Source organism: Delphinapterus leucas, unplaced genomic scaffold, assembly GCF_059928025.1.
Source record: "Delphinapterus leucas isolate spDelLeu-1000000601 "Yukka" unplaced genomic scaffold, BTC_Dleu_Yukka2 spDelLeu_asBTCV2_sq25, whole genome shotgun sequence".
Classification (NCBI taxonomy): domain Eukaryota; kingdom Metazoa; phylum Chordata; class Mammalia; order Artiodactyla; family Monodontidae; genus Delphinapterus; species Delphinapterus leucas.
Window position 1 is genome coordinate 7,313,591 of NW_028322234.1, and position 14,385 is coordinate 7,327,975.

The window sequence follows — 14,385 nt, forward strand, 5'->3', positions numbered from 1 at the left end:
CTTTCTGCCCTATATATGGTGAGGACACCCAGGGTTGGTGCAGATCGGCTTGCTGAGCTCTAAAAGAGTCTTCAATAGGGAGTCACTGGTCAGTGTGCCCAGCCCCCACAAATGACCAGGACCCAAACCTGCATAGATTCTGCAGAAGGTGAGCGGGGAATGGCTTTCAGATCTGGGAGGGGACAGGGTGAGGATGACTAAGGAATCTCCCTTTTCTCAATAGATTATTAGTATTTAGCCACTACTGACATACTTCTTTGTAAATATAACTAATTTATTTTCAATAATGACTTTTAAAAAATGTAAGTAGGGGAGCTGAGAAGGGAGGTAGATTGGGAATCTGAAAGGGCTTCCTAGAGGAAGGGACACTTGAGCTGAAACCTGAAGGATGAGCTTCAATTAACAAGCACCAGAAGGGAGGGAAAGTGGTCCTGGCAGAAGATACAGTTGGTGCAAAGGCCCTGAGGCAGGGCTGAGTCCAATGTGTGGGGTGAGCAGAAAAGAGGCATTGGTTGGAACAGGGTGAACAAGGGGCCAACTGGGAAATGAGGTGGGTGGAAAGCTAGGCATGTGAAGGGTTTGTCTCCTTGAGAATGACCCCTGTTTTCTTTTCAGAAGGAGCTGAGCCTACCGCGCCGGGGACGTGGGTGAGTTCACCTGGGGCCAGTGGGCTGGGTGGGGCCCTGTGGTCCTGGGCACAGATATTTCAGCAGCAGCCTCCAAATTGTGAATTTATTTAGTAATTACTACAAAGCTTCTCACCTTGATCCTGCCCCGGTGTTTGCAAAGTACTTCACAGGTGCCTCACGTGGCCCTCACCACAGGCTGGGAGGTGAGGTACAAACTATGCCAGTTTGCAAACGAGGAAACTGAGGTGCATAAGGGTTGTTTCACTGGCTGTACGGCAACCAACTTGAAAAGGTGGCATCCAGAGTCCAGACTGTAGAATTCCAGTCAAGTATCCTGGAACCAGCTTGCATGCCTCCCATGACAGGAAGCTCACTCTATTTTGGGGAACACCGGCAGAAAATCATACACTTCAGGGTCATATTAATGTTCCTGGTGATTGGCATTTTGAGATCCCAAAAGCTCAAAAAACATTTGTTCAGTGCCCTCCCCTGTTTACAGATGGGGAAATCAAAGCCCAGGAGGGGGAGGAGTTTGCCTTGTGCTGGTGGTCTGGGGGAGTGTGAGTGCAGACACTCCCTCTTTGGAGGCTGCATTTGCCTAAGTTGGGGGTGGGAATTCCCTTGCGCCTCAGTGAAATCGCTCACTCAGCAAACATTTTTTTAGGATCTACTGTGTGCTGGGCTCTGTTCCAGGCACAGGGGACACGGTGACGAGTCAATGCTGGACCCTGCCCATGGAGCTTGCACTCTCTTGGGGAGAGTGATGAAGTGATGTTATACAGGGGAGAAATTAAACAGAGACAGACAGAGGGGGCTGGAGGGTGGCGTTAGCCCTGAAGATGTGGGATCTCTTAGAGGAGGTGACATTTGAGACTAGATCTGGAAGAGGAGGAAGAGCTAGGGGGAAGATGTGGGGGGAACAGCATTCCAGGCAGAGGGAACAGCATGGTCAAAGGTCCTGAGGTGCGAACTAGCTTGGCACTGGAAAAACAGCATGGAGACAGGGGTAGCTGGGGTGAAGTGAGCATAGGGGAGGTGGAGGGAGAGGAGAAGGGGTAGGTCCTGGGGGTTGGATGAGAGTTTGAAATCTGATGGTGGGGCTGGTGTCGGAGTAGCCCCCAAGCCCAGACCATCTCTTGTTGGACTGGGAATAGTGCACCTGGTGGGGAGGGCCCTGAGGACCCCAGTAGGGAAGGGGCTTGGACACTGCCCGGAAGGCAGGCACTGTCCCCAGCCTTTGCCCAGGCTGGGGGCGGGGTAGTGGACCGTGAATCAGTACAAACCACTGAGGGCAAAGTCCTGGGCCACGGAATAGGACCAGGACAAAGACTCCCTGAGGGCTGTCTAGTCTTTGCCACCTGCGGTGTGCCTGACTGGGTCCAACCAGGATTTCAAGGGGGCCATGGCCAGACACAGACAACCGCAAACCTTCGGAGTCTGGGCTGGGCAGGAGGGAGGGTGGGGCTCTGAGCGCCAGGGGTCCACGTGTAGGGAGGAGGCTGGTGGGGCTGAATTAGGATATGAATGAGGGGGATGACTGTCCTGGCAGAGGGAACCCAGGGAAACAAAGTGCTGGAGGCGTGGTCGGGGCCTCCGGTGTGCGCCGGGATGGTGACACCCGCTGCGGGCGGCCGGGAACGCCTGGGCTGAGCGGCTGCGGGTGGGAGGATTGGAGTGGGGCACGCACACCGTGCATTGGTGTCCGAGAGACACCCCCCCGGGGGCGGGGCTGGGCGGGGCTCGGTGAGCGCGGAGGTAAGGCCTCGACAGGAAAGGGGCGGGGCCAGTTGATGGAGCAAAAAGTCCGGCAGAGAAGGCAGTGACTGCCCTTCCTTTCCGGCCGTGCAGCTCGGGGGCTCGATACCCGGCACCCTCGGCGTCCCTGCTCGGGAGGGGTGGCACCGCGGCTCCCGCCTCGCACAATCCGACCTTTGCTGCGGGTCTGTGCCTGCGCGCAGGTGCGGGGCTCCGAGCCCCGCCCCGGGACGGAGAGAGCCCGCCCCCCCACCACCACCCGGCGGCCCAGGCCCCACTCCGCGTCTGTCTCGCCTGCCAGGCGTGCTGTCCCGCTGTCCGCGTCTGTCTGTCTGTCCGATCACGACACAGTCAGGGCTTGGCGGCCACGAAGGGGGCGTCAGTACCCGGTCGCGTAGACGCGGCCCCGGCCTCGGCATGAAGTCCCGCAGGGACAAGCTGCACATCCCGGCGCTGACCCTCGAGTGAGTGCTTGGACCTGGAAGGGGAGATTTGGGGGAAGAGGGGCAGACTGACAACCACCCTTCTTCCGTGTCTCTGTTCAAGTCGCCCCGAGTCGCACCGCCGCCTCCAGGGAGCCCTCCCGGGTCAACGGCCTGGCCCCGCCCTCGCGGCCTGCGCGAGATCTAGTATCCCCAGCCTCAGGCCCCTTCTCCCTAAGGAAACCACAACCCCGGTCCCGTCTCCCCATTCGGTCACACGCAGGGGCCGTTGCCGGGTTCACCGTCCCCGGCCTCTTTCTTTGCAGTCTGTCTCCAAGCAGCCAGAGCCCGTCCTTACTGAGTCCCAGCAGCCCCTGCAGCCCCTGCAGCCCCTCACTGGGCCTGCACCCCTGGAGGTAAGTGACAGCGCGCGCGGGCGGGGCTCGGACATCGCCCTGGCACCCCAGAGACTTGGAAGCTGCCCAGACCCAGCTCCCCCGCAAGGTACTGTGGGCTGGTGACATGGACTCTCTGGGCCTCAGTTTACCTCTCCATAAAATGGCACTGTGATCCACACTAGGACCATGATGGGAAAATTCCATATTCGGTCATAGGCAGCAGGTTCCCCCTTCTGATAGACGGTCAGGGCAAGGCCAGAACTTGAGCTGTTGCCCAAGGACTTCCTCGAGACAGGTGCTGGGTTCCCAGCCTGCTCAGGGCCCTGCTGAATTGGCCTGGCCCTCCTGTGCTGTGACCCAGCTCAGCTGGCCGGAAAGCTCCTCCCTGTGAATGTATATACATACATACACACACACACACACACACACACACACACACACACACTCCTAACGCTGAGAGTCCACCATTAGAGCCCTGTGCACTGAAGTCAACCAGGCCAAGTGGTATAGGGAGAAAAGAACCAGCTTGACTGAGCACCTCAAGTTCCTTCTGTCCCCTCTGCAACCCTGGGAGAGAAGCACCCTTTCTGATCCCATTGCCCAGCGGAGGAAACTGAGGCTCAGAGAGGAGACACCAGTTCTCCTGGTTCAGTACGTCTGGGGGCCAAGTCAGGGCCAGCTTTGCCATCAGAGTCTGTTGAGGGTTTGAGCCACTCTCTGCGATGGCGGGGTCTCAGGATCTTGCCCCTGTATGGGAGAGAACATCAGGGATATAGTGGGCGCCTCACACAGCTTGGTCAAAAGTTCAGGGAGGGGACAGATGTACAGGTCAGTGATGTCTAGAATTTGATGGCCCATCAACCATTTACACCTTAGTATGAATGAGCTGCTCAGACTCTTCCCATGGGCCTTTAGTGGGGAGAAGAGAGAACACTTTGGAGCCCACACTGGGAGCTGGGCAACAGGCAGGTACCTTCATTAAGCAGGCATCTACTCTGTGCCAGGTGCTAAGGGCATAGCTGTGAAAAGATGAACATAGTTTCTCCCTCATGAGGCTCTCAGTCAGTTCTCAGGAAGTAGGCAATGAACAAGGGAATGGACAAACAAGACACATTCAGACGGAGACCTCTTAATCTGGTGTTTGAGCCAAGGCCTGAGCAGAGCTAGGGGAAGGGAAGCACCAAGCAGAGGGAGCTGCACATGCAAAGGTCCTGAGGCAGGACCAAGATTTTTAAAGCCCCTGTGGCTACCTTGGGGGAAGAAAGGTTGGCTGGGGACAGGAGACAGGAATGGAGGTGGCAGAGGCAGGGAAGTGGCTAGGGCAACATCTAGGTGGGAGATGGTGGGGCCTGGACCAGGCTGGGGTGTCCAATGGGAGGCAGAGACTGTGTCGCCCCCATTTAGCTGAGGAGAATCTCGGCTTGGGACCTCAAAGTGTGTTGTCCAGAGGCACCCTGAGAGAGAGTGTCAGGCCAGATCTGACTCTGGGTCCTTGGCCTCAGCCTCAGGTGAGGACAAGATGAGGGAAGGGACCTGTTGAGAGCAGATAAGCCAGTTTTACCAGGAGGAAATAGAGGCAGAGAGTTTGGGATTCTAGCTGAGTCCACTGGCCCCTTGCTTGCCACCAGGGGGCAGCAGAGCCCCCGTTGACTTGGGCCAGGCAAGGAAATGGGTACCTGCCTCCTCTGCTCCAAGGGGAATAAGCCCACATTTGTCCCCTTGGCCTCCAAGGCCCTGTGGGTCCAGCTCCTGTGATGAACCACCCCCCCGCCCCGCGTTCTCCCATCCACCTCTCCAGTGCTCACCCTATTCTAGCCATGCGGCTTCCTGGACTGCCAGAATATAAGCTGGCCAGCCTCAGGGCCTTTGCACTTGTTGCCCCCCCTGCCCAGAGCTCCGCTTTCTCTGTTTACTCCTTTATTCATTTGTCAAGTATCCATCAAGCTCTCAGATAGGAAGCCTTTCGTGTCTAAACCTCCCCGCCCCTGCCCCACCCCACCATAAGGGCCCCCAAGCCCCAGTTGCATCCATTATGCACATCCATTTCCCTCATCCTGACCCCATCATGGTTGTGATTTCCATGTTTTCTTGTGTGATTATTGAGTTGTTTTTCTCATCCAAAGGTTTGAGAGCCCCCTGAAAGCCTGACCTGGATCTGTCCTGGTCATCCTATAGCCTCAGGCAGGGCCTGCTGTACATCAGGTGCTCAATTAATGCTTGTGGCACAGACAAATGGGAAGCAGATGGGAGGGCTGTACCTGTGGTGTTGGGGGGGGGAGCAGTTTGAAGAGAAGGTCATGAGTTGGGCCCATATGGCCAAGGGGACAACAAAGAGGCTGTTCCAGGCAGGAACAGCATTGTCAGAGGCGTGTTCCCTCTGGGGGCTTGGACACCAAGGACAGGAAGAATTTGGATTTTCTACCGAGGGCACTGGGAGCCACATAAAGTATGGGGCTTGGAGGGGCATGGACAGCTCATGGGCAGGTATGAAGGGCTGGGGTGGCCCTACCAATGTGGGGTCGGAGATGGGGGTCTGTGTGTCCACCTAGGGCTTTCCTATTTACACAGTTACTGGCACAAGCAGAGAGAGGCAAAGTCTGAGGTAGAGTTAGGATTCGAGCTCTAGGAAAGGGATTTACCCGGGAGTGTGAATTTGCTGTAAAATGAGGAGCCGTGGAGGGTGTGTGAGTAGGGGAGGGGCTTGATCTAGTGGGCAAGGGGCTGGCACCAGAGGTCACTTGATCAGCCAGCCTTTCGCGGGAGGTCTTTGCCATGGCCACAGGCCCTCTGGATTGCCAGCTGTAGCCCTGTTCCGCAGAGGAGGAAACTGAGGCCAGATGGGCGTGGGAGAAACAGCTGCTGGGGATGCCAACACAATGGGCATAGTGGGAGGCATGTAGGCAGCACAGACCGGGGATGATGGGCAGCTCCTTTACTAACTGTGTGCAGAAGTGTCCCCGGCACACATGATGGGGGGAGCTTGTGGACACAGCATGTTAGCCTATGGTGCATGAGACCGTGGCTTCATCCCCACTCGGGTCCCCAGACCTATGGGACCTCGAATTCCTCCCATGCAGGAGGCTGTGTTTCCTGTATGTGGCTCAGGCTAAGCACCTGAGGATGATGGGTAACCTCTCTCATCCTCATCTACACATATGACCCCACAGCAGAGCCTGTTCTTTAGCCTCAGAATAAGTCCAGAATCCACCCACTTTACTCCACAGCCCCACCCTGGTCCAGGCCTGTGTCCTCCCCTCCCAGACCCTGTTACAGCCCCTCACTAGCCTCCTGCCACCTCCACTCCTGCCCCCCAACAGCTTCTGTTCCTCGTGGCAGACATGGGGGGCGGGGTTTACAGACATAGTCCAGATCACACCCTCCCGCTGCTCACACATCCTCCATGACTCCCTGTTGCTGCTGCAGTAAAACTGCACTCCTCCCTGTAGCCCACAAGGCCCACATGGTGAGTCTTGCTGGCATCTTCCCCTCAGTCCTGCTTCAGGGCCTTTGCGTGAGCTGTGCTCCCTGCCTGGGATGCTCTTTCTCCATGGCTGGCTCCTCTTCCTTCTCGATGTCTCACTGCTGGCTGCAGTGTCGCCTCAGAGAGGCCTCCTGGCTAAAGTCGTCCTTTGCCAGCCTTACCCCTGCGCTTTTCCTTCCTCAACTTCAGTGTGTGAAATTAACTTGTTCATTTAATTGTTTCCTGTTCACTCTCTACCTCCCCTACCAGACTGGGGACTCCTGGGGGCAGGGATTATTTGTGGCCCGCATCCCCAGGGTTCAGTACAAGGGCAGACACACCGTAGGTGCTCAATGTTTGTTGAGTGAATGAGTGGCCAGATATGGGTTGTTTGAGCCCCAGTCTGGGGGGCGTGGAGAGCAGGCCTGGGGAGACACTCAGCAGGTATCTGGGCCACTGCGTGTGGGCCACCTGAAGGAGACACGGGGCTTGGAGGCAGCAAGGCAGGGAGTCTGAGAGAGACTTGAGAAGCAAAATGGGTGGCAAGATGGATGGGCAGGGTTAGGGCTACACATCAGGTAGCAAGACCCCCTGTACGCCTCAGTTTTCTCAGATGTGGGGTCTGGGCTCCAGGCCAGTCCTGCCTCGGCCGGTTCCCAAAGCGTTGTGTGGCCTGTGGAGGGTCCACCTTCAGGGTGACACTGTCCCTGACTTCCTGGGGCTGTCATGAAAGGAGGAAGCATTAATTCACAGACATTCCATAGTGAAGATGAACTGTACCCCCAGCTCTGTACCAGGCACTTTCTGTGCCTCTGATTTTATTACATTTTTCACAAAGGGACATGTGTATGTGGGGAACCAGAGGCCTGGAAGTTTGCCTAATGCTAACGTTTATCGAACGGTTACCAGGCACTCTTGGGAGGCACAGTGTAATCTTCATGTCAGCCCCATCTTCCTCCCATCTTACAGTTGAGAATACTGAGGCTTGAGAAGTTAAATCAGGCATCTGATTCCTGATAGTAGCCAGGCTGATGGCCTTTCCCGTCGTACAGACAGGAAGAGCATATCAGATGCCCTGACTCAGTTTGCTAAACACACCCTCTGTGCCAGTCCAGTGCTGGAAGATGCTGGGACCTCAAGGAGCCCAAGCCTGGGGAAGACAGAGCTGGACAGACACAAGAGAAGACCTCCTGAAGGAGGGGACGCTGGATTTTGCCAGGCAGGAAAGGCATCCCAAGAAGTACAGCCAGCGTGGGTGCAGTAGCATGAGCTGGGCCAGGCTGCTGAATGGGTCTTGAGTGCCGCACTCAGGAGGGGTTAGCGCCGAGGTAGGGGAGAAAGGGGCGCGATCGGATTTACATTTTGAAGGAAGGGAGCCAACTTCGAAGGTCCTACATCCAGGTACCGCCAACGCCCCGCCCCCGCCGCCCGCAACCCTGGCAACGCCCCGCCCCTCCGCCCGCGGCCATGGCAACGCCACGCCCACCAGCCAGCACGCGGGTTCGCAGGTCTTGCTTCCGCGTCGCTCGCCCCACCCCGCCAGGCCAGGCCCCGCCCCCGCGCTGTCCTGGGCGGGGTTCCAGGCCTCGCTCCCGGCCTCGCGCTTCCTCCTCGCCCCCCACCCCCAGCCCCGCGGCGCGTGCCCCGCCCCTCACCGCGGGGCTCCCGGGGCAGATAACGCCGTGAAGGTTCGCGTCCCGCCGCCGCTGGTTGCGCCCGCGCGCCTCTCGGGCCTCTGGCGGCGGCGGCGGCGGCACAAAGGGAAGCAGCATGTCCGATCCTAGCTACTGGACGGCGGTGGCGGCGCCCGGCCACCGGAGCCGCCTGGCCAAGGGCGCGCTGCTGCAGCGCTCCAAGAGGTAGGGGGCTTCGCGCGGGCAAAGGCGCGGCGGCCGACCGAGCAGACACGAGTTGCCAAAAGTGTGTCTCGGCAGCGCGGGGAGGGCCACTGTGTCCGGCGGTAGGGGGAAGTGGGCGGATGCACTGGGATCCAGGTATCCCCTGGGGTCCCAGGCACCTTCCTTTCACCGCTCCTTACCCAAATTGGGATGTCTGTCCGCCGGGGTCGCAGCTCAGGTGGTGACAGAAGCAGCAGGGATTTGGGACTGAATCAGGATTCGAACCTGTCCTCTGGGCAGACCTGCGGAGGAGCTTCTTGGAAAAACTGAGGCTGTTTAGTCCCTGGGGCCCAGTCAGCGGAAATGATGGTTCAGAAGCAAATATTTGCTGCGGGAGGATGGTGTGTTTGTCGGTTATGGGGGGGTGGGGGGAAATCACGGTGTTCTATCCAGAGCAAAGTGGAGTCTCAGTTTCTCCTGAAAGGCAGAGAAGCTAAGTGAGGGCTGTGAGCTCTGCTGGACCTGCGTTGAAATTCCAGCTCAGCCACTGTCAGGCTGTGTGCCTTCAGGCAGTTCCTTAACCTCTCTGTGCTTGAGTGTCTCACCAGTGCTTGGTCGGGGCACCAGAGGGGAGCACAGGCAAAGGCTGGGCGGTGGGACCAGCTGCTGAAGGACCTTGAATGACTAATCCAGGGTTTAGGCTCTTCTCCCAGAACCTGGGGAGCCACAGAAGGCTCATGGGCACCTCAGGGATCAGGTGCAGGAAACTGGCCTCAGGCCCCTCTTTTCTGACATAATTCTCACTCTCTGTTGTGCCACAGGGCTGGTTATTGAAAAACTAGGCAGCTTCTCAGGGTCCTGGGCCTTCTCCAGGGAGGGCTGAGCACACAGTTGGTGCTCAGTAGATGCTCGGGAATTGAACAGATGATGCCCAGTTCCCCGTTGAGATCTCAGACTTGGTTGTTTTCAAGAAAGCCCTGCCTGAGAGCAAGAGGGAGGCTCCCAGTGTTTTTCCCAAATGCTGTTGGAAGTGAAAAATGATGCATTAGGGTGCAGTGTGGGGGAGAGGGGCTGGAAGAGGATGTGGGCTGTCGGATGTGTGTGTGTTGGGGGGGTGGTGACAGGAAGTTTTGCAGGAACCTGTGGGTTTCGCTTTTGCTTTTGCATCTCAGACTAGAGGACAATCTCTGTGGCTGATGACATCTGTGGCCTCAGTTTTCCAGGCTGGGAAATGGGTGCAGCTAGTCTCTCTCTCCTCTGGGCTTATTGGTATTGGCAGATGTTGGTGATTTAATTCGCTGGAGAGGCATTGCTTGCTCTCCCACCATGCACCAGGCCCTGTGAGTAATGTCAGAAGAAAGATGACAATATACGTACATGCCACAATTTACCCAGTGCCAGGCCCAAAGCTGAGCACTGTGTATGCACCTTTGCAAAGTATACAGATGGGAAAATAGGCTCCGCAGAGCAGCTGCACATGGAGCCGTGGATAGGCTGAACCCCTCCTCCGTGCATGTCTTGTCTCCTGAGCTGGTTGCTGACCTCACTCTCCTTGGCCTGCACTGTGCCTTCTGCCTGGGACGCCATTCCGGGCCCTGTGAGGCCCCGAGGTGTCATCTCTCCCTCCCTGAGCAGTTCTCCCGCCAAGGCTGGGCTGCGTTGGCGGCTCAGGCAGTGTGGGCTGATGCACTTGTCGAGAGCAATAGGAGCCGTTGCCGGGCGACTGCTGGAGTGGGTGGGGGGAACCGTGTCGCTCCCAACTTCCCTCTGCCAGGGCGGGGGCTGGGGCCAGGGCACATATGGGAATTACTGGGCAAGGGTTGCGGGGGGCGCCTGGGCCAGGGGTCTGGTGGCCAGGAGGGAGCTGGGATGAAGGGAGGAAAACATGTGGGCAAAAGTTTGGCAGAACAGGGACTTCCCTGATGGTCCGGTGGGTAAGACTCAGCGCTCCCAATGCAGGGGGGGCCCCAGGCTCGATCCCTGGTCGGGGAGCTAGATCCTGCATGCCGCAACTAAAAGATCCCGTGTGCCGCAACGAAGATCCCACGTGCCGAAACTAAGACCCGGTGTACCCAAAATAAAATAAATAAATAAACAAATAAATGTTTTTTTTAAAAAAACATTCTTTGAAAAAAAAAAAAAGTTTGGTAGAACAAAAACAGGACCCAATATGCAAGATGCTGGCTTTAGGGTTTCCAAGGATCAGATTGGCGTTTTAGGGGGATCTTGGGGAGGGGGTCTGCTCAGAGATTGGAGCAGTGGCCCTGGGAAAAGGTGCATAAAATGGAGTGGGCGCCTGCCTCAACCCACCTGTGGGTTCCAGGATCCTCTCCAACCTCTGCCTTATTTGCCATTGTTCCTGGCAGTGGCCACGATGTGGGCAAGGCTGTGGGGGCGGGATTGTGGAGCAACCTTTCCCCCCACCCCGCCCCCCACCCCGGCATTGCGCAGCGTGCAGAACTTCCCCCACCAGAGATCGAACCCGTGCCCCCTGCATTGGAAGTGTGGAGTCTTAACCACTGGACCGCCGGGGAAGTCCTGGGTGTGGGACTGTGAACGCAGAAGCTGGAGAAGCTGGGCCAGGGCCATGATGTTGCAGAGGGGCGGTCCGCCTGGGAAGCAGAGAGAGAGTGGTCGCCCCCAGCTTCCTGTCCTGCCCTGAAGCCATCACCCATGTGCTCCCAGCCGAGCAAGTGGTCCTGTGAAGCAGGAGTCCTGGACCTGAGCATGTGGCCCTGGACCTGAGCATGTGGTCCTGTGAAGCAGGAGTCCTGGACTTGTCCCCACCTTCCCCCCCAACAGCTGCCGCAGCGGGAACCGCAAGAGCCTGGTGGTAGGAACGCCCTCGCCGACCCTTTCCCGGCCCCTGTCACCCCTGTCCATCCCAACAGGTGAGCGCGGGGGCAAGCGGGGCAGGGTGGGAGTGTCCTGTCTCCACCCCCACTGACTCAGTTCCCCCCCACCTCCTCCTCAGCAGGCAGCAGCCCCCTGGATAGTCCTCGGAACTTCTCAGCTGCATCTGCTGTCAACTTCCCTTTTGCCCGGAGGTGAGTGGTCTCCGGCTTTGGGGGATGGTGTTGACATGATGGGCGAGGGGACAGGCAGGGGCATGCACCTGGCGGCTGGACCTGCCTCCTCATTAGCCTTTTCCCCACCCCTGGCCTCTGCCCTGCTGTGGTCTCTCCTCTGGCTTCCGCCCCTGGCAAATGCACACATGCACGCACGGTCTCCTGCAGCCACATCCCGAGCACAGACAGGTAATTTCTATGAACCCTCCGGGAGGGGCAGGGGGAGGGGGTGGCATGGCTTGGTCCAGGAATCACTCATTCACTGAAAGTTGTTAATTCACTTAACAAGACCTGACGGAGGACCTGTTATGTGCCAGGCACTTAGATGTCACTTATTCATTCAACAACGTTTATTCAGTGCCTGCTGGATGCCGTGCCCTACACCGGGGGCTGAGGAATGGGAGGCTGGACTTTGGCCCTCAGGGAGTCCTCAGTCTGGTGGGAGTGGCCAGCGTGTACTCCAGCAGCTGCAACTCAGAGAGCAGCTTTGATGGGGGACGTACTGGCCGCTGGTGTCAGGGAAGACTTCCCGGAGGAGGCAGCTGAAGAACAAGGAGAAAACACACAGTGGACTTGCTCACCCTGTATTCCTGTTCTTGGCCTTTTCAGAAGGTCCTTCCTCCAATGGGGCCAGGATCGGCCAGCCACAGTGCTTGCCCTTGGTCCCCACAAGCTGCAGGGGCCTTGCCTTCCTTCCAACTTCTCATTCTCTCCAGGGCCGACGGCAGAAGATGGTCCCTCGCATCCCTCCCGTCTTCTGGCTATGGAACCAACACGCCCAGCTCCACTGTCTCGGTACCCACAAGTCCTACCTTGGCAGGCAGACAGGGGAGTGCCAGGTTGGGGGTGGGGAAGACACATCTTTGGGGTTTTTTTTTTTTTTGCAGTACGCGGGCCTCTCACTGTTGTGGCCTCTCCAGCCGCGGAGCACAGGCTCCGGACGCGCAGGCTCAGCGGCCACGGCTCACGGGCCTAGCCGCTCCGCGGCATGTGGGATCTTCCCGGACCGGGGCACGAACCCATGTCCCCTGCATCGGCAGGCGGACTCTCAACCACTGCGCCACCCGGGAAGCCCCTTTGGGATTTTTTTTTTAAGGTGTTGGATAGTTATCCAATCAGCAAACATCCTGGCTGGCCCCTCTGTGCCCCATTTTGGGCAATGTTGGGGCGTCCCTGAAAGGACCCAGCCTCAGCCTCAAGGGACTCCTGGTCCGGGATACACAGATATCCTCATCCTTGTGTGGTCAGGGAAGGCCTGGTCAGAGGGGGTCTTGGGGCTGCCAAGGGAGCAGGCAGGGAAGGCTTCCTGGAAGAGGAGACATCAAAGCTGGAGTTTTGAGGGATGCATAGGAGCCAGGCAGGAGAGTTACCATCTGATGACCAGCAGACAGCCTGAGCCTTGAGGGGTAATGCTGGGGTCCTGGCTGTGGCACTGACCATGAACCCATGGCCCCGATACCCCCTCCTGCCAGTCGAGCTCATCCTCCAGGGAGCGCCTCCACCAGCTTCCTTTCCAGCCGACGCCGGACGAACTATGCTTCCTGTCCAAGCATTTCCGCAGCTCAGAGAGCATGGTTGATGAGGAGGGCGGCCACCACTCACCTCGCCTTCGGCCCCGCTCCCGCAGCCTCAGGTGGGCCTCGACCTCTGACCCCAGCCCCAGCCCCTCCCTGGGCTGGCTTTGGGACCCACATCGTGGCTCCTCCTCCACCTTTGGTCCTGACCGTGCACAAGCCTGGCCTCCGGCCCTTGGCCCTCAGACCTGACTCAGCCGCCCTTCCCTGGGCTGTGTTTTGGGTCCCATGTCATAATCCAGTTGTCCCCTCCTTCAGCCCTGGACGCACAACAGGGGCCTTCGACAATGAGATCGTCATGATGAATCACGTGTACCGGGAGAGATTCCCCAAGGTGGGCAGCGCCTGGCGGCTAGACCAGCCCCAGCTCCCTCCATGTTGCTGTCCCTCCAATGGCACCTGCTGTCTTCCTGGCTGCGTCCCCCCATCTGTCCATTTCTATTTTTCCCTGTCTCTCTGTCTCAAACTCCCCCCTCCCCGACCCGCACCTGTACACGTTGCTTCTTCTCCTCCAATCTTTGGACCCCATCGTCACATCTTCTCTCTCTCCCGCCCCCATCTGCGCATGTCGCTCCCCAGCCCCATCCAATGACCAGGTCACCCCATCTCCCCCACTCCCTGCCCAGGCCACAGCACAGATGGAGGGCCGTCTGCAGGAGTTTCTGGCCGCCTTCTCACCCGGCGCCCGGCTGGCACTGGCTGACGGCGTCCTGGGTTTCATCCACCACCAAATCATCGAGCTGGCCCGCGACTGCCTGGCCAAGTCTGGAGAGGCTCTTGTCACCTCCCGCTACTTCCTGGAGATGCAGGAGAAGCTGGAGAGGCTGCTGCAGGATGTGCGTGGGGGCAGGGGAGCGCAGGGTTTAGGGGTCCCCAAGGAGGGCAGGGCAGGACCAAGGGCTTGCGGATGACGCTACCACCCATCTGCCCCCAGGCCCATGAGCGCTCAGACAGTGAGGAAGTTGGCTTCATTGTCCAGCTTGTCCGGAAGCTGCTGGTCATCATCTCACGGCCAGCGAGGCTCCTCGAGTGTCTGGTGAGTGTCTTGGCACATGGCCAGGTGCCGGGCTGAGTCCAGGCACCCAACAGTCCTGCCGAGATACAAGAGACAGGCCCCATCGTATAGGGCTTTGAGAGGAATGCTGGGGGCTGCCGGGCTGCGGCGGGCTTCCCAGAGGAGGGGCCGGGAGCTAAGATCCCAGGGACGAGTTGGAGCCACTGGTGAGGATGCTTCAGACAGA

The 14,385-nt window shown here is 58.3% G+C and overlaps 1 protein-coding gene across 8 annotated transcripts in view; it reads left to right on the forward strand.

The window, feature by feature from the left end:
- Positions 1 to 2,456: 2,456 nt before the first annotated feature.
- Positions 2,457 to 14,385, forward strand: part of MAST3 (microtubule associated serine/threonine kinase 3) — a 31,149-nt gene continuing 19,220 nt past the window's right edge. Inside the window, exons 1-10 of one of the 8 annotated variants that reach the window (XM_089905279.1) lie at positions 2,457 to 2,848; positions 3,133 to 3,222; positions 11,305 to 11,393; positions 11,480 to 11,549; positions 11,739 to 11,759; positions 12,287 to 12,365; positions 13,043 to 13,203; positions 13,403 to 13,478; positions 13,771 to 13,980; positions 14,079 to 14,180. In XM_089905279.1, coding sequence (XP_089761405.1) covers positions 2,802 to 2,848; positions 3,133 to 3,222; positions 11,305 to 11,393; positions 11,480 to 11,549; positions 11,739 to 11,759; positions 12,287 to 12,365; positions 13,043 to 13,203; positions 13,403 to 13,478; positions 13,771 to 13,980; positions 14,079 to 14,180 — 945 coding nt within the window. In that variant the 5' untranslated portion in view covers positions 2,457 to 2,801. Of the gene's footprint in view, positions 2,849 to 3,132; positions 3,223 to 8,287; positions 8,524 to 11,304; positions 11,394 to 11,476; positions 11,550 to 11,738; positions 11,760 to 12,286; positions 12,366 to 13,042; positions 13,204 to 13,402; positions 13,479 to 13,770; positions 13,981 to 14,078; positions 14,181 to 14,385 lie in introns of those variants that run through there. The other 7 variants (XM_022558271.3, XM_089905280.1, XM_022558275.2 and 4 more) reach the window with 7 other exon arrangements.